General features: G+C 35.4%; 1 protein-coding gene across 2 annotated transcripts in view; it reads left to right on the plus strand.

The window, feature by feature from the left end:
* Scgdelta (sarcoglycan delta) overlaps nucleotides 1-20748 on the plus strand; it is a 61189-nt gene that overhangs the window by 36792 nt on the left and 3649 nt on the right. The window contains exons 1-2 of one of the 2 annotated variants that reach the window (XM_066397803.1): nucleotides 14838-14980; nucleotides 15978-16027. Coding sequence is in view for 1 of the 2 variants with exons in the window: in XM_066397802.1 (XP_066253899.1) it covers nucleotides 15978-16027 (50 nt within the window). In the remaining variant the exon portion in view is untranslated. Of the gene's footprint in view, nucleotides 1-14837; nucleotides 14981-15977; nucleotides 16028-20748 lie in introns of those variants that run through there. The other variant, XM_066397802.1, reaches the window with a different exon arrangement.

Here is a 20748-nt window from a genome sequence, read left to right on the forward strand (position 1 = left end):
TAGCTAGGCACAAAGCACACATTAGCGTATAGGCAGGTATATCGAAACATTAGTCAACTGCCCTATTCACAGTCTATTGTAATGGGTGCTTTGTTGAATTATGATAGGGTAGGTACTTGTTTAACCATCTGCATATTATCCTTTGGCGTGCAAGAGGATATTTTTAAGCGGTATTGGAGCATAGCTATTTGTATTCCGATATTTAATCCGAAACCAATTTAATTAAGATTCCTATATTGCTCTTACTGTGCTGAACTTCAAATTGGAAACATATTCCCCTCTGAAAACTAGCCCTATCTGTTCCGAAATTTCGATGCCGTATAAGGTGAATTTCTAATGAAGCTGCAAATTGAGGCGTATGCTTGAGGTCAAGAAATTTTGTGGTCTATAGAGACTAAAAGCTTGGTAAACACGACTGTAATGAGGCCAAAAAAGTATTTTGTCTTTAGGCAATTCGGTGGCACGCAAACATTTTTACACTACAAATGATACCACCATTTGTGAAGATTCTTATCCAAATATCCATCAGCTATAAATTAGTTGGTAAATATCCACTTAGGGCTACACGAAACTTAGTCCTAATTGCGCCGAAAATACGTAACAAACCTGGATTTCCTCAAGATTCCCCTTAGGCCCTGATGTTCAAAATATAATTTTCTTAACGGAACGAGTCCCCTATCTGACGGGTCAATTTTAATCCTCCAAGATGGGGCCATTAAGGATCGGCAGGCCCGCTTGGTCGTTTTCCTTATCTATGCCGCAATAGTCACAGGAATATACACGCCATTTTGCGCCCTATGACGTCATTTCGGTGCGATAAACTCAACTCTATATAGTTGATTTTCAAATGCAATCGAAACGTTTTTTGGGGTATATATCCATAATCCAGTAAATGATAAAGGTGTGAGAAAAAATCATGTAAGAGTCATAAAGGTCAATAGTGCGTTAAGCATACTCAATAAATGTGTGAAGCCCAGACGTTAAAGCTGGATTTCGCATGCTGTTGTTTCTATTGAGATAATCGACCAACGCCACAAGATATAAAATCGGAGTGTTAAACAAAGAAAGCTCATGGGCAGTAAATGGCGAACGGGAAGAGCAGACTTTGTAAAACCAGCTTCACTTTCCACAATCTCCATAATATAGGATGAGTCAGTTTATACTAGCAGGACTTTGGCATTCGATGAATAACCTTATCTTAGTGGGAATAGCATATATCGGAAAACTCTTAGGTGCCACAGGGCATCAAAGTTTAAGACATTTTTGTATTTTTAACATAGCTCTTATAGTTTTTGAGGTTATTTTAATTCTTTATTGAATTTAGAACGTTTCATTTCCCGAAATTGTCGTATAGCGTTCTTATACTGGATTTCCATATTTGTATTTATCAAAATATAGTAGGAATAAGGTTTTCTATTATTCAGCACAGTACTTGTACCATTTGTTATGTATCTGGAAGTCCTCATGAGAAGGCTATATAGAGGAATGAAAATTGTGGATATTCAAAATGGCGGCAGTTACAATTCAAATGCGAAACCTTTTCCTAATTCAGTCCGCCAAATTAGGAAAAATAAGTGCTTGTTTGTTGGACCATCAGAAAGAAATTTATAAAGTTACTTCAAGTATCAAATAATCATCTATGCGGTGGAGAATGACTGTGCAATTACCACCGATCAAACATTAATACGTTAACTTTAAAAGAGTATTCTCACTTATTGTAAAATTCCTAACCCTCGTCGATGTATGGAAGACACAATACCGCATTCTTACAATTATTACTACAAATTTTTGTCTCTTTTCTATAACAACTCAACCGAGAATTTCTCATACTCTCACACAAAGAAACTACGAAATGGAGTTATTTCCGATATTATAAAAACCCGGCGGTCACTCCTTTGTGGCGGTCCGTTTCCTAGAAAATCACATTTAGAGAAAGCTTTGCCCATCTGAAGGATTAACTCGACCCTGCATTATCTTGGATGCACATCTCGAAAAAGGATAATTGACTTCCTTCGCTCCTGTGCCTTGATTTGGGTGGTTTACGAATGATGAAAGAATAATATTTATTATTAATGATTCAGATATTCATAGAGGTGAATCAAATTGGTTTAGTCTGGAATTGAATATTTGGATTATAAAGAGTAAACATTGTTATCATGAGGCTTTAGATTTGGACCTACATTACAGGTGGTGCTTTAGTGAAGGATAAATGAAATTACGTGTGGCCAATGGCCAACTGGCATGATTTGTTTGCGACAAACATGCGGGAATCTATCACAATAGTCGATTCTCAATATACGATATCGTTTGATTGCATGGTCTCACAGACCTCCTAAAGTAAACCTGCTGGTTAAATCACGTTTCCTCTAATAGCTATTGCAACAATGATATGTTAATTATATTAGGAATTCAAACGATATGAAAGTCTAAATAAATAAATTATTTGCTAACCCCTAAAATCTCGTCTAAGTTGAAAGGTTTTACAGTTATTTGGTTCGGGTATCATTTTCTTAAATGAGAATCGGTCTTGAAAGTTTCAGTCTTAATTGAGAGTCGAAGGCGGACTTCAAAGATCAGCGAAGAATTTAAATATTGCCTTTTTCCCCGCCGGAGTTGCTCTCAACCTTTTAATTGAAATCCTAATGCGTATTTAAGTTTTTGCAAGCGCGATGTTCTAACCCAGTTTGAAAGTTAGTTCGTGGGTCTTATTTGCATTTAATAATGTTTTGAACTCGAATATACAAGGCTTTTCTTCAAATTTAGACACAGCACATGGCTCGGTGGTCGTTTGTATCACAAAATTGAAAGAAAAATGTTTACATTCAAGAACCGAAACTCACTCCAAATAGGTACTTAATTATTTTACATACAAAAATAAGTAGAAAATACATGAAAAATATACAATATTATGGAAAGGTGAATAAGAAATCCCAAAGAGGAACGCACATAAGGCTGATGGAACAACTGGAGTGTGAATATGAATGTAAGTTGCTAAGCATGAAATGTATAATTGAATAGAAAATTTATCTTCTGCGAGAAATGTTTTAAGTTTGAAATTTTTAGCGTTTACGCAGAAGTAGATACACTATGAAGTAAGTAATAAAATTACAAAACGGAAATTGCCAGCAAATCTGCTTTGCAGCCATCCAGTTGTTTGAGTTGATTATTACAGATTGATGAAAATAAAATTGCACATAGTCATAAAATAATACAAACAATTTTGGTTTCAATCCATAATAGTCACAGTAAGCAAGACATCTTCAATTATACGGGAATTTCTTTACTTCTGCTTTTTCCAAAAGTTTTCTAAAAGGCATTTTATCAACGATTAATTGCGTACTTGGAAAGCATAAACTTTTCCAGTTCCAATCAATTTGGTTTTAGTTGGAGGCTATTTACCAGTAATGCTACTAACCTCATGGAAAAATTAGATCTAAGTACTCGTCTTCGTGTTTATGTTTTCCCTAAAAAAAGAGACACTTTGAACTAGTTGATCATGGACTATTGTTGGGTAAATTGATTACTTATGAAATTCGTGATAATGGATTTCCTTGGCTAGATGATTTAGTATCAGGTAGAACTCAAGAGATGCTTTTAAGACATAGTACCATGTTCTCCTCCAACCCATGGGATGTTGGCGTCGGCGTTTCACATGGTAGTCTGCTAAAACCTTTATTCTTTATTATTTTTAACAATGATCTTTCTGTTTATAGTTGAATTAATTGCTACATTTCTTTGAATGTTAATGGTAGAGCTGTGGCCTGTTTGGGTCGGAGTGTCAGTTGTGTTAAACGAAGTGATTTGGTATCGGTGTGTAGGATTAACAATTCGGCCTCAAGTAATTGACTGGTATTAAATCAGGCTAAAACTGATGTGGCTGTTTTTAGCTAGGGAGGTTTCGACAAATATTTATTGGTAAGATTTGAAGGAAAAACTTTGACACAAAAAAAATTGTTTAACCTTCATGGAGTCTGTGTTAATGCGTAACTCACCTGAGCGGACCAGATTGACATGATTTTAAACAATATATATGACTCTCTGACGATTCCTGATATGTACAGAGTATTAAGGAAATAACTTTCGTAAATTTGACTAGTGATTATAAACGTCTTTTTGAACAAAAAAGTTCCTTATAAGAGAGGTCGTAAATACAACTATTTCCCCGGAAAATCAAGAAAACATCTTGTGAGAGTTGGCAACGTCGCGTCGTATTTATTTCATTTCCATACCCACCTAAATAGCCGCATAAAATTAGTCGCTTTGGGGTGCTTTTTTACACCGTTTTTTTGGGTCTGGTAGGTTTTACAGTACATAATTAACAAAATACACTGAATTCGTGAAATTTAAAAATTATGTGATTCTTATTTTATTATTTTGAAAAGCCATTTATCTTTAAATTATTGTTATCATCTTTAATTTTCAAAACATGTTACGTTGCACATTTTACGCCACTCACATCACACCCAAAAACACAAATTTATTATTGTTTTTGCTACATTAAATGTTCGAAATGTTCGCCATTTGAGTCCATGCATGCTCTATTCTGGATACGCCTTGTTGAACTCTCTTGAACAAGGTTTAAAATTTGTTCTTCGGCTTCAGAATCAACTTCACGTGCGCGACCTCGTCCTTCGATATGTAGGAATAACGCTACCTGTATCCAGAAGCCTTCGGGAAACTTGCACAAATGCTTGTCAAGCTGAAAGTTTTCTTTCTGGATAACGATTACCGTAAATGCGCTTAGCTTCTTCAGAATTTTGTGACGCCTCTCGATAAATCAAAAGCATGTCATGACACTCGCGTAAAGAATACATTGTCGCGTAGATACTGTTAATAAGTCGGAATAAAATTACTTAAAGCTCACTTAAATTAACTTTGCGGATGATCTGTTGCGTGTACTGACAGAAGATGCATTCAACGAGAACGAAATCGCACTAAAATATTAAAAGTATGGAAACACATACAGTCCATTGCAAAACTGAAAAATAAGGGTAGTTTTAACTTATCCCTTCTCAATGCTCTCTAATGGGCTTCACTTGTCCAGCTACATAGTTCATGTACTATTGAGGTACTAGGCCTACCTGTTTACTGCGCATGCCAATGCCTTATCGCTTCACCCGCAAAGTGGGCGATCGACCCTACGAAGGGCCATAAAAAAACAATCATAACAAAAACAAACTCCTCTTCCTCACTCATGTTCAATGCAGCGTTGCCGCTTACGTTTACTTTTACCGCTTAAATTTAATTAAGTTTTCAATTACTTTTAGCAATGTTATTGTTGAATAGTTTTAAGTTTTTTGTTACATATCAAACAATCAACGTCTGTCAAGTACGTTTTTCCACATTTTATTCAAATTTTAAAGCTTATCATAGCTTTTCGGTTGCCAGTTTTGAAATTTTTTTTAACTATTAGGTTTTCGACCCCTCTTGTAAGGAACTTTTTTGTTCAAAATGATGTTCTTAATCATTGGTTAAATTTACGAAAGCTATTTCTCTAACACCGTGTACATCAGCTGCGGACTTGAGTGGATTTCAAAATTGAGGGAGTATTTTTCTTATGTGCAGTCATATCTTGACTTTGTAATCATGGCTGGGACTAACTGTCCAAGAGAAACAAAGGTTTTCTTACAAGAGAAAAAATTATTAGAATACCTTTTTTGCATTTGTACCACCAGCCGTTTCCTGAATTGAATATTCCTGCTTTTCTGAAGAAGAAGAACGGAATCTAAAGAAGATCTACGAAGAGTTATTTTTGCCCTAGAAATCTGAAGATTGAGAAAATCGCTAAAGGACTTCCGATTTTAAAAAGCGCATCAGAGACATTCCGATTTCTTATAAATCCATTTACGTATTCCTCAGACGCCCCACTCTGCATGAATGTAAAAACATTTTTACCATTGTAGGACTTATCAAAAGTAGTTGCATTTATACTTTTCACTTGCTAGTTTATTGTACAATAAACTCCATCTGGTAATCGCGTATGTATGATGTTTAAATCCTCGCATAGTTGAAACGAACCGAAAAAGGATAATAGAAATCTTGAAGCAGTCTTGAAATCCCCCAAAGATGATATAGAAATCTTGAAACAATCGGCTGGCATTATGCGTCGCCTTACCAATGCGGTTGCACGTTTCCCATTCCAGGAAATGCGCGGAATATTTTCAATTATCCAGGATTACTCCAGAATCAGAATATATTTATGTGAGGATTGTCGATTGTAGTCTTGAAAGCGTCACAAAGATTTTAACCGAACGTTTATCTTATGATATTGGTACATGCCATCAAATAAATATTCTTGTAACCAGATATGGTCAAAGTAAAGTCGTTGATTCGATTAGAAGGCGAGAACTGCAACAAGGAAAATAATCTCTACATTCAAGAAGGTTTTAGTTGCTGTTTAACCGCAAACACTCTTTCAGGTTTCTTGTTCAATTTAAGGCCTAATTGGATTTTCAATTGTCTTGGTGGCTTTTAATCGCCTTGAGATGTCTGGGGACTGTTGATTTTGGAAATTAGATTTTCTTTAAGTTTGCTACCATAATGGACAAGAACATTATAATATCAGACTTTGGAGAAGTAATATGAAAACTACATCCATTGCCTGTAGGGGGTTCGGAAATAAAATATAATGTGCATAGAAAAAAAATTAACATGCACATCCAAACATGAAAACACATTAAGTCCTTGTATTGGTTGTTAATAATAATTCAAAACAAATGTTATTATTTTGAGTGGCTTCACGAGTGTTTGCTTAATAGGACCGTAAAACTTTCACCTACGTAAGTGCATTTAGAATTTTCGATTTGAAACAGGAAGTGTAACGGTTATATAAAATAATATTATTTGCTGTACATTTATATGCATGTTCGTACACGATAGTTCAAGTTTGTTGTGAGCTAAAACTCCGGGTCTTTAATACAACATTGTTCATTTTCCTCATACGTTTCGAAGTTCCAGCAGTTGATATGGTAGAAGAAGAACTTGATCAAATTTTTTTTCGTAATAGCCTTGAAAATTAAGCAAATAAAATCCATTCAATATTGAAAATATTTAGTTTTGGCTCGTATATGAGAATACCTACGAATTCATGGGAGATGCAGGAACTTGGATAGACAAGCAATATGGGAATATTTAGATTCCTTAAATTCTCATATAGAAAAGTCGGGAATAGAACGGTTCTAATCAATTAAGAATACTATAGAATGTAGTTCTTCTGTATCTTCTCTGAATCTTATCATAATAATCAGAAAATGCCCTAAACACCAATTTAGTTGATACTTTTTTTAAGCTAAGAATACCTTCATCAAATCTTTAGCTACTGAAAACTGGACCCTTGCATGCAATGTTTTTCCTTTCTTAATTAATCTTCATTCCCAACACCCATAGCAATATATTTCTGCGATAACGTCATACAAGCTTCGCTTTTTTTCAGATTTTGTTATTTTTTATGACTTTGACTCAGATTATATATAAATATAAACACCAATTGAGGTTTTTCTCCCTAAATTTTTTACGGCACCACCTGAAAGGGCACTCAACCACCACAAGTTCTTCCAAAATATTTCCCAAAGAAGGTTAAGAGACTAGAACTAATAATGCTTCAACGCAGAAATAATTAACAAAATTAGCCTTGTGGCCGTCCTCTCTCCCCCTCCCGCATTTAAATTAGTAAGAAATTAAATAAAACAGCCTTTCCTCTGACACGAAAATAAAAGAGCGAATTTCTTTTATAGCCAATCCAAGTCGGGTTAATCCAGGCTTGAAGATAATCACTGTCCTTGGTAGTAAGTCCTTTCTAATTTTCTAATTTCGCCGCACTAGTAAAAAGGCAAAATCTGCATACGTATGGTCGGCGATGTCTTATCTTTATTTGCCGGGTCCGTTTTTGCGGGCTTCCGTAAAGGAAGGAATGGGATTTAAGGAGATTTTAGCTGCAATAATTGACCCAGATTTCCTCAGATGTACTGCCAGAGGATTTGATAAATTCAAAACAGGAGCATTTTCTTTGATTAAACCTTTTAGGGGCGGGCATTTGGGCCTGAAAAAGGCAGGAAGCATACGCTTTAACTGGCGACAATCGAACTATTTCCTCCGGGAAAAAGACATCCATCAGGCCTTGGCATTTTCCGCTCATGTCGCGACTCGTCTCTGACAAATGGCGACATAATTCCGTAAATAGGGCCCGTCATAAGCTTGGTATATTAATGTTTCTCTGATTGATCCACGACGGAGAACTAAAGGTCCCCCGCTTCTATTTTACTTTTGATTAATGACTCGCAAGGATCTAATTTCCACCCATATTAAGGCTTTATGTAGTTTTTGCTATTTACGCTTGGTGTGCTAGCTGCGAAGTGTCAATCCATAAATTTTAAACAAATCGGAAATTCCATCCTTGCGAAAATAAAAGATCGATTCCTGAGGGGCCACGTAGTACGTGAAAAGAATGCCGTTCTGCGATGGAAAACTAACGCCCAAATCTGGTTGTTTGTTTTCAATTATTGACGGCTCCGAAAAATTCTAGATAAATTTTCCTTTGTGTATCATAATTCGTCCTGATCCGACGCATTTATTTATGTGAATTCAAACTTTTTCCTTCCCAGGTGAAAAACCCTTGATTGACATCTAAGTCGGAACCTTCGAAAAACACTGGGTTAGCAAGGTCTAATCTTTCGGCAAACAGACTCTAAGCTCTTAATCCTCCTAAATAATTCCGTCAACAAAAGATGGACAAATAAAATAAGAAGGGTGTTCAGATTCACACACACACGCAACGAAAAAGTGCTTTTATCAACCACTTGTTGCGTCCCACTCTTAAATAGAAAGCTTGAGTGAAAACGTGGGAGTGGACATATTAATCATTTTGATACTCCAGATTTCAGCCCAAGAAAAATTTGTGCTAGGGGTAATTTGGGCGATGTCCAAGCACTTTTCTGGCCCTGTCATCTGAAATATTTGCATAAACGAACGTTTTTTTCCCAACAAAAGTAATAAAGGAATAAAAACTTCAGTATTTTGAGAAACATCGGCTATCTAAAATAGAGTTGCACCCACATAATTAAACGAAGTGTTCTTATGATTTATTCCCCACAGTTCTTATTTGAAGACATTTTAATATCTTACAAACCTAAAAGGCTGTTTAATATTCTCGAATTTAGCTTAGGATCGTGAATTATTCACCATAATTTGACTGTCGAGCTTCCCTTGAAATTTGATTACAAATAATACCTCAAAACAAATTGAGCGTCGCCAAATTTTGATATTCTAATCCTAAACTCTATCAACAAAACTTGGAAAACAATTTTAGAGCTAAGTATCCTTGCCAAAACAACTAGGTGCCACAACAAAGAAGAAACAAAAAATACATGTAATCTACCACAGGACACTCATATAACACCAAAAACACTAATCATATATATATCAAATAAATCATTGATAGGTTAGCACTACAGCAATCCAAGTGTGTAAAGTCTGCGCTTATCGGAAAAGCTCACTAGTGTAGGCAGCTAGCTGCGATTACCCTAAAAGGGGGGTAATATAACTTAGGTATAGTATGAGTGTGCGAACAATAGTATTAATCAAATCAAGTGCGGGATATACAAAAATAAATCTTGAAACTAGATACCTAGCTGTCGGCCTTCTAAGTTATGGCAAGTTAAGTCCTGATAGTTGTTCCAGTATATCAAGATCCAAAAAAATCTCTCGAATTAGCAAACTAACGGTATAAAATAAAAATTATGGACAAATCAGAAACTTAAAGAAACTGATAAGAAAGACAGAGTTTCCCAAACAAAGAAACGGAAGAAAGAAGAAGCACCCTAAAAAGAGGACAAGGGAGGATAATTCATTTTTTCTTCAGAATAAATAAAAAGTGAAGCATAATTACCTCGTCTCTTTCAGGGTTTTCTTTCTTCAAGCTTCTTCTTTTTGGCTAAAAGAACTGTGCTGGTTTTAACGATACGAAACTGCTGCAACCGGTAAATTGGCACGATGATCAAGAACAAACTACTAAATTACCCAGGTTTGATTTAAGTTAAAACTTCTGAGGGCGTTCTATTGGCAAAAGACCTAGTTTCTGAAAACTTTACACGCGCCCCAAGAGACTGAACTTCAAGAGTGCTTACAATGTATGTAGTGTTTATACCCCTTCTAAAGACGTAATCAATCAATATCAAATTCCTTTAATCATTTTCATATTTGGCTTGATGCGATCAGGTTAAATCAAGTTGTTAACATAACGCAGTGTCAACCAAAGAAGCAGTACGAAAACCGTAAGTCTAAAAGGAGAAAATGCTTGAGTAAATTACACCCAGTGGCGTATCTACGGTTAAGTGGGCCTCGACGCAAAGCAAATTCATGTGGACTAACAGTTTTTCATAAATATTTCTACAAATTTTCCTTCTTGTCGTTTTAGCACTTGCCTCGAATTTGCCCCAAAAATAATTAAAGTAAAATGAAACTTACTTTATCTCCATCATAGTTAACATAATTATTGACGCAGTTAATGGAGGCTGATGATTAGGGAAATTGGCTAACCGTGGTCAACCCTGTTAGGAATGCCCGGAGGCGCGATCGGAATGTCCTGTTAATTAGCACGTGTCAGCTCAGCAAACGTTATCGAATTCTTCATGGGATTGCTTTAACCTTTGAACGTGTGCCAATTGATTGTACATGAGAAATAGATATTCTTGAAAGCTTTCAGTTTCAAACAATTTGTGAAACAACGTTGGAATATTTCTTTTTGTCGAGAAGTTCACAAAGAAACACATATGAATTCATGTTTCTATTTCTTCTTAAACTTTTATCACATTTTTATATTCGTACTGAGACTTTAATAATCCTTTTTAATTTTTGAACTTTAGATACTTAGCGAAGGGATCCTTTGGATGAGTATCAAGCATATAAAACTTAATTCAGGTATCATTATGTGCAAGCGGCAAAACTTTGACATAAATTACTATGAGATCTCCGCAGCCAAATTTCTACTAGGAATTCTCAAATGCCTGAACACAGCTACATGAGCTATCTAATCGAGTATGTTCGTGATTTAACGCCCGTCATTCGGTTCCAAGGCAATTAATTACATCCATATTATCGGCTCTCTAAGCGATATTTCTAATGATCGGGGCATGGTTATCTCTGGTAAATAATTAGCCGACCATCGGTCACGGACGACTTGGCAACAACGCCATCCCGGTAGCAAATTGCTGAAATTAATGTTTGAGCAGTTGATTAAATCGCGTAAGAGATGGAAACGAAATGCATCGCAAGATAACGGAATATTTATGGTTCCATATTCAAAGGATTTGTGTTCGATTCCGTCAATGAATATCGCCTGCAACAGGATATCTCCGTAATTAGCAAGCAAAGCACTTTTACGTGTCCATCAAAAACCCATAGGAGATGCCTTGCCTCTTAAATAATGAATTGTTTGGTAATATGAATTTAATTATTGTGAATAATCATTTGTTTGATCTTATGAAATTAACTAATGTTAATAATCAATTGTTTGGTCTTATGAATTTAATATAACCAAAAGAAGAGTCATGAACTAATCTCCAAGAACTTATAAAAGATTTTTATAAGCTCTAAATAATAGAGCAACCTTCACGTGGAAGTTTGTCGTAAAGTTTCATAGCACAAAGGATGGGAGCAGCTTTGTACTCGTAGTTCCGAACTTATTACGAGGTCTTGGTTAGAGTCGGTACAGAACAGATATTCAACAGGACTCTTGTGTCAATTGCTCTGTATAGGTCAGTTATCAGAAGTGTACTCATTTACCTTGCTCTTGGGAACAACCAGAAAGTGAGCGGTGGATAGGTCGAAAGATAGCTCAATTCAGTGGGACAACAAATGGTATGGAAATCTTGCAATTACTCGTGGCCGTTGACATGAACCTCAGGCTGACCATCGAACCAATAACCCTGCATTGAGAAAACTTTGGGTCAAGCCATTGTAAAGAGTAAATTATTTGGGACAAGGCCCAATTCTACAAAATTTTACAAAGATTATCAGATATATAAATTCCTGTTTTTCTCATCGATTATTCATCTGTAAATTTCTCTATTCCTCAGTCTGCTGAAGAAACTTGAGTACTAAAATTGAAGACATTTTTCTCGTTCTAAGAAATCTTAATTACAATCACCGTTATTCTTTTTCATATATTTTGTTCCCTCCCTTTTCCTCACTCTTAGTAACCAAAATTCGACCAATCTCAGTAAGTTTTATTTATTATATTATATTTTTTGTTTGAACTTATTTTCACAACTAACATATCTGAGTTAAAAATCCCTGATTTTGTTTCCTATAATTCTCATTATCATATTTGAATCTCTAATCTATAGTCTCAGTACGTTGTGTCGATTGTAGGTTCTGTCTTCTAATTGAATGTTTATTGAATTTTTCACCAAGCTATTTTTGCCACATTATTGTTTACTAAAAAATATTCTTTAATGTTATCTTCAAACGTTATATAAAGCTGTAGCAGCTCAAACTTATCATCTCTCTCAGGATAGTCATCAACATATCGAACTTTCTCCAAATGAAACACGAAGAGAGCCTCCTAACTCACGGTAACTTCCGCCAAGGAAGGAAAGGAAGAATATTTAAATTTCGGATTTGCCAACAGGGCAATCTTTGAACTTGCTCCGCAAGTTCATCTCAATTAAAATGAAAAAGTTTCCGGAGTGATTTTCATTAGCGGCGATACTCTCCAAGGTTTTTCAAGTAATTTTCGTATCTCAGCCCACTTCTGGATAAAACGACTTGATTATCCGAGGGAGAATTATATTATTTATCTTTTTCGAGGACCGTGGTTTAGTGACTTGTTAATTAAATAAATCACTAATTAGAAAATTCGTTTTTTTTAAAGGGGCTGGGAAATTCAAACGAGCCACCATTCAGATGCGAGAAAAATAAAATGTTATACTACACGCCTTAAAAGAAAAACCATTTAAGTCAATTTCCTGCCGATGGGCGGAACACACAAAAGAGAACATAACGAGCGATACAAGTCTTTTTTTACTTTCTGGCATTGGATATTGAATGTCATATGTATTTAACGAGCTTCCTCTCAGTTACCGCTCACCCACAAAATGTATCAAGTTGCTAAAATATAAATCGCCATTGTTATGTGTTCTTCGGAGCAACTAGATGAAGATAATACAAGGCCGAACATGTATGCAATCAATTAGATGATTTGAGTATCATTTTGTATATTACCAACGGACCCTAGAGCCATTTGTTTCCAGGGGAGGTTAATTAATTTAACCAGAAACGATAACACCACTCAGTTTATCTTTACACGCGTAATATGCAATGAAGCTTTAAGGGCATGTGCATGAAGTGCTCTAATTAATTAGGGCCTATTTCAAGATTAAATTCAACCATTAGGTTTGTTTATCCAGGTTAAACGGTGATAAATCACGGTCCTGGCCAAAGTTTTTAAAGCGTTGATACGAACTTTCTTGTCCCCATATATGCTTCTTTTATCTTTTATTAGGAAATTCCCTAATATACTTGAGAGTAAGAGTCAGACCGCGAACTTCATATATAGCTGGCTGTAGCGGCATCAGGCAATACCTTCCTCAGATTTCGGAAAGTTGTTTAATAAAAAAACCCTTAAGGATAAAGTTGTGCGGTCTCGCTTAATCCCAGCATGTTATATAGCGAAAACATTATTAAAATTTTATAGTGGAATGAGAATAAGGTGCTTTCTTTGGGGGATTTTAATAAGTTCTTACGTGAACATCCTGCCTGCTGTACGATTATGAATTCGAGTTTTAGGTAAAGGATTTTAAATAAAATAGACTTTGGTGGATTAGGATTTGTTAAATTTATGGTCAGCTAAATTTTAGTTCCGTTTTTCATCATTCTCTTTCGCTCTTGGAAGAATTTTAAAAAATATACTACACACTACTTTTCCCTTTTATTTTGTCGTTGTTGCGCAATTTTCTTTGGTTATCGATCATCGACATTAAAGAAATCTTAGTATTAAATTTTTGATGTCCTTATCTATTTCTCTTCTAATTTCCTAAAGTGTCTTCACCATATTTGTCACATATTTCTACTCTACTTTCCCTTTTCTTTCAAGAAATGTAAGTTCTCTAGATGCAGTAGATAATGAAATTAGTGACCGCAAAATAATGAAACACCTCATTTCGATGAAAAAAAAGCCAACGTTTTGACTGCCATTAGCAGTCTTTATGAAGGGTACTGTCTCTGTGAGAAACGATTGCTACCGTAAGTTACTCATCTGAAGCACTCCACAAGAGAAGCAAATTTAGCATTCATAATACAATAGCTTAGGCAAGTTATAAATCCTGGTTTTTCAGATGTAATTTTTATCATGTCTAATCATCTGCCATTTCCGACAATCAAAATTGAAAAAATTGCTTTTTGCATCTTTGATTTTGTTATCTACTTTCTAGTTTCACTTTATATCATTTCAATTTTTTGGAAATTGAAATGAGATGAAAGTTCCGGTTTTTCTCATTTACTTCGTCTCATTGCCGCTCATCAAAATTGAGGAGCTCTGAATTATAAATATTTCAATTATTTAATCTATTTCTTGTCTGTTTTCCACTACTAGTACTACTATTACTAATACTACTAATATTTTTCTTACATTGGGAACCGTCTCCACTTTATGTTAATTAGTGTAATCTACATTTGGTGCGTCTCTGTTCAGAACCACGTGGATTTTAATTAACCTAAGTTATTTGCCAATTATTCCCGTAAAATAGGAATCTTTTTTTAGCTCAAGAGCATTCGGCTAAGAGGAGCGGCGTGACAAAATAAATCAACTTATTTATAACTCAGGTCTAACTTGAAATGAAACTCCACGGCTTAAGTGTGCCAGTTCGTATCATACTCTTAACGCCGTAATAAAATCCTGAGGAATTATAATACAGTTTCTGTGAAGTTGTTTTCGGTGTTATTACGTCGCTGTTACAGAATATGTGCAAGCGTTAAATCTTCTTAGGTGGGTTGATGGATGTTTTATTTTCGGTACTGCTTTGTTTTGTTTATGTTGCACTCTCTCTGTTTTGGCATCTTAATGATAAATAGTAAATATTTGTTAACGACGCGAATTACTATTTGGTCAGTAAGTATATAATATTGATCCATGAATATTCAAAGAGAGGACCAGTCGACTCTAACAAAATAAAGAACTATTATAGTAAGATTCAGATAAGTTACTAATTATTGTTAAATATCTACACTTGACACTGGAAAATCACCAATATCCTCATATCCTGAAAATTCAACATTGTTTAACTAAGTTTCAGAAAGACTTAGTTCCTTGAACTCCAGACATTAAAAAAAAAGTTAACAAAATCATCATTAAATTATATCCTGAATAAAGAAATTATCTAAGATGAACACACCTAATTTATTTATTTAAGCCACCCTGAGTAACGCAAAGACATCACTTATATAAATTTAAAAGGTACAAATTTGCAATTTTAGTTGAATTTTAGTGTAGATTAATACCTGATTCAAAACTTCTATCTACGATCGAACTGAAAACTTGCAGGTAAATTAACAATCTTAACTCATATTTCCAATATCAAGGCGCGCCCAACTGCTTAATCTGGCTAAAACTCAACAGATTAAATTTATAGACAAAGAAGAATTTGTTAATTAAATTAGAACCATCTATAAAACATTATATGTTTTGCATGACTTTTCTACCAAAACTTATAGAAGCAGGTTTAGCCTAGATATATGTCTACTACTCGTAAACTTTATTACTAGCTGCTACTTTTCTATGTTAGATAATCTGCTGATTCTATAAAACATCCCGTTCAAGAAACAGAACAAACATTAAATCTATTTGTGCCTTATATCATAAAAACGGAACGTTTGTGGACAGGAGCTTTTTGTCATATGGCTTAACTTAAAATATTCTGCAAAATGTATTGCATTGACCACATAAAGTTGACATATTGTTGTTTAGCAAATAAATCTTGTTTCAGATTGTCACCAGCCTCCAAATAATCAACAACAACTCAGATCAATCTCTGAGGTAAGTTAAAATGGCCCTTGGACCGGAAATCAGTAGATAGTGCCTAACGGCCATCACAAAGACCCGAAATTTTACAACACTGAAAGGCGGATTTCCTTCCGAAACAACCCCCTTTTATCTTTCGCCCCTAATTACCATCGTCGTGCGATATTGAAACTTTAATGCAGGCCACTTTGCCAAAGTCCTGATACACAAATCCCGAGCTCTGACCGTAGCCACGTGTTGAATCGATCTAGGTGTGCTCTAAGACCAGGGGCTCGATATTAGATTATGTTGCCAGCTTGGGTTTAACACTTGTTATTGGATTGCTCTTCCTGCGGATAAATTACTTTGAAAATAAAATGAGAGGAGAGGGAGGGTGAAGGGATTTCTCTTCAGTTTAGTCGAGAGAAATTGAAACAAAGAAGAGACCCTGAACGCTCTTACCAGTATGCAAATATAGATAAATCCGTGGATCTAATGTCTTTAGACGCTGGTATCCAGACCAGGTACAGGGTCCTAAATTCGAAGCTGTCCATTTAAATATATAATATATATAAAAAAATAGGAAATGTTATTTCCATTTTCACTTTAATGTTTCTCACTTGGTAATAATTTAATACAGAAAAGAGGTAAAAAGGAAATAGAAATTTGCGTTTTTTTTTCCGTTAGTAATCGGAATTATTAAAATATTGAAAATACTGAGCATTAAAAAACAGAACAAAATTTCTTGCTTTTCATCTCCATGTTAAGAGCGAAATTTATGGCACTCTGTACAAACTAGATATTTTCGACTTTAGTTCAGTATCTTTCTTTATTTATAATTTGCACAAAGACAATTTGCAGCAAAACACCTTTTGCTGCAAATTGTCTTTATTATGAAGTTTACATTTATAATTATCTTTCTATCAGCACTGACATCTATTCGTTTAAAACAATATTTATTATTCGAAATGATATTCAATATCCAGTACACAGCAGTTAGGACGTGTATTAATTGAACGACTGCATCAAGCTTGTGAACAGTATTATTAGTACAGAAAAGAATATAGGCATGAAATCAATCATGGATAAATAGTGATTAAATTTTTCCCGGGCAATGGATTTAATTGTTTCAAAGATAAAACGCTCGTTCCCGGTCCACAAAACTTATGAAAAGGGGTATCGGTTATGGTTTAGTGGAGGTATGTGAGAGGTGGCTGAATAGTAAAACTTTTCCCTTAAAAGCTGGTTAAACTATCGACAACTATAGCTGAATTTCGGCGTGCTAACTCTTTCTTAACTCTTGCGGAAACTATAATGGAAATGTCAAACTCCGTTACAACGCGCGATACATACGAAGTATTAGAATTGAGAATGGAACAATGGGAGAACTATTATTTTATTTCTCCCAACATATTCCGAATATATTCTTAGTCATTACGGATAACATTGTCATTACTATCAATGGAAGCAGGCACTCAAACCCCAATTTCTTACGATTGCGATAAAAATTGCCTTGGAATTAGGAGCGAGCTAAGTCGTGGCAAGTAAAATATCGCTGCCCTATTAACTCTAGGGGCTGTTATCACGTCTGAAGTCGGTGTTAAACAGCGTCTGAATGTTGGACAGCCACTTATCAGGGTTTAACACGGGAAAAAGTTGACAGCGGAGTCATTTGTAATCTCCTAAGAGGGGAAGTTTGCTATTCAGAAGCGCATAAGTCGATGACAAAGGCCAGATAAGTGACAATTATTTGCCTATTTTCCCCCTTTTCGTAATCAACGGTACAGAGATAAGAGCAGGATATTGACGGTCAGTCCAGTAACCCGCATCTGTGACGTCACGCTTGTAAATGGCAGAAAGTGTTTCGGACTTTGAGTTACGGCCGGAGAGCGGCGCTAAATTTACCTCGTCCGATGGGGATTCCCCGGCTGCCCGACGAGACAGCACCGTGGGATAATTTACGATGGCCGCCTGGAAGAGACCAGCCTGGATTTCGCCTCGGATACCTGCTGGATGGGATCTAATATATTGCGATTGTAAATGATGATTTAGATTGTCTTTAAGCAACCACGACGCTAAATTGTTTTTATTAGCGCTTTAAAATAAAATAGCCTTTTAAAAGCAGTTTTATGTTTCTCCAGAACCTATCACACCGTCATCACATCATAGAAGTATACTATCGCATAAAATTTATCTGCAGTTTTTCCCCTAAAAAATTAATAGTATGTGTAGAGTTTATTTTGTTTGTTTTTCTTCTATTCTTCTAAGTTGAATGTCGAAGTTTTTTGAATAAATATGAGCCTGGAATTAAAATGACTCATTTTTCGGGTTTCTATGCAAAAATTGTTCGCCGCAATATCCCCCAATACCCTTCTAAGTCTGATATAACCTTTTTGAACGTGCTGTATGTTAACTTTGGTCTTGAATGGCATTCTTCTTTTCATTTTTAGCGCACTGTGATTTGATAAACCAATATGACTAAAACACTTTTTTTAAATAATTTTGGTTATATTTGTGGAATTTAGAAGTCCACAAATCAACTATCACTATATCTCAATCTCTGAAAATAAGAAAGACATTTGAATGCGGCTTGAAGCTTGTTAGGATGTACTACCTAGTGCGGGACGGTATGTGCTGAATAATAAAACCAATGGTTATAAAACACAAGGTGAAAGAGAAAACGTTCCAAATCTTAACAAATTTCCTTGCGACATCGTTTTTTTTTAAGCGAATTTTTTCTATGGGTTTTAGAGCAAGCAAAGATTCAGTTGTCGTGTTGGATAATCTGATATGTCTAGAATCTCTGATTCGTGAATCAAAATTTGGCTGAAATTAGGGTTCATCGTGATCACCAAAAAAGGGAAGTTTTCCTTAGTTACCCCTCACCCTTTCAACTGAAAATATGTAGATCCTTCCACCATGCACAATTGAATCCGTTGCCGGTTCCGAAAACGAATCTGGGGGGCGGCAATAAATCATATGCTCGTCCTGTATACCGTATAACAGCCACTCCATAAGCGGGAGGTAAAACTTGGCTGTTTGAGTTGATAAATGGCAAAGGGAAATATAAATCGTGTCCTTGAAACAATAGCCCTGTCACATTTGCATGGAAGGGCCGTCACGGACCGGGAACGTATTGTTTTCTTAACTCGGCATATGGTGCTTCTTTACCGAAAGATTTGCCAGCTATAATTGAAAAACATTAACTAAAGACGCCACTGGGATCAGGGTTCGAACGCAAACGGAAAAAGTCAAGTTCTGTGTTTGTTTTTCCCGAGGTTCTCCCCTGGGAAATTCTCGCTTTCCCGGGACTTCGAAAAGAGACCGCCGGGATGAAAAATACATTGCACTTTTTGTCCTCGCTATTGCGGGATAAACACGTCTTTAAAGAAGGAAAGAAGGCCTGTCACGATTGATATGGCGAAGGATCTTTCAAGGCAGAAATTGACCGGGTCTGAAAGTTAAACCCCAAAATTTATTTTCAATTCTTTTTGCTGTCACTAGAAGGTATACGTAATCAAAACTTTCTTACTAAAGGAGATTTGCAAATTGGCCCTTAAAAATTTACGTATAGCTAAAGCATATCAAATCGTTTTGATGTATTTCATTCGCGTGCTATCAAGGCTTGTCAGGAAAAGGAGCTTACAAATAATTCACTTCAGCCTTCATTTCCTCCATGAAAGGAAAAATCCGGAAATTTTACTAAATTGTGGGATAATATTAACATGGATTTTCTAATTTCGGCAGCACGAGAAATGCTCGGCCTCTCAATAGATTTAGCGCGTCTGAAGAAGGATTAGTCGGAAACGTGTCTTCAAATAAGGACCCGGAATTTGGAGTGCCGTCAATATTTGCCGGGGCTCCTGAAATATTCATGTTCGTGTCTGTCATGGGGATCCAGAGATTGAAGGCCCCTTACACCTCCTATGCGATTTTGATGCACAAATAGGAATTAAATTTAATAGATATCAAATTGACATATTTCGTCCCTAAACTGCTATAGAAACCAACAACATAATGTTGATTTGTGCCCAACATTTAAAATTTCATAATGTAAAAATAGAGAGACATATTCAGGCTAGGGCCAAAAACCTATTGAACTTCGTAATATTCTTTTTAATTGAAAAAAATTTCATAGAGGGTGATTTAAACGGTTCTGCATATATTTGAAAAATACTGGTCTTCTTTTAAAAAACTGTTTAAAAATATATGATAAAAGCATAAAAAATTTAATATAGTGTAAAAAAATCGATATTCCCTGGCTTTATCGCTGTTCGATATGCAAAAAAAGTTAAAATTTTTTTGTTCCTTTTTATCAAAACTATATTAAAGAGATGTTTAATTTTCGATATCCTCACGATATAATGACAAATCCTCAACTTAGGTCTTACCAAGGTCCAATGTTGGAAGAAAACTGAATACAAAATTGAAAAGTGAACTTGTAGAATATAAAAAAATTTGACAGTAAAATTTTTTTATATTCGATAGTGTCTGAGATGGTAGCGCCGAAAATTATTCCACCAAAGTTTCTTTCAAATGGCATAAACTATCGAAGAGAGGCAGTAAAAGTGTGCGGCTTTCGCATTAAAGATTATATTAGCATAACATTTTCTGCGTTATCGATTTAAAACTCCCAGTATAAAATAACTACAACATTCTTTTTGATAAAGCAGTTCAACTCTTCAATTCTTTTTCGGTCGATCTGAAAATAATTTTTTGACTTCGCCTCAAATAACACTTATTGCTGACCACATGCA

Source organism: Euwallacea similis, chromosome 16 (genome assembly GCF_039881205.1).
Source record: "Euwallacea similis isolate ESF13 chromosome 16, ESF131.1, whole genome shotgun sequence".
Taxonomy (NCBI): Eukaryota; Metazoa; Arthropoda; class Insecta; order Coleoptera; family Curculionidae; genus Euwallacea; species Euwallacea similis.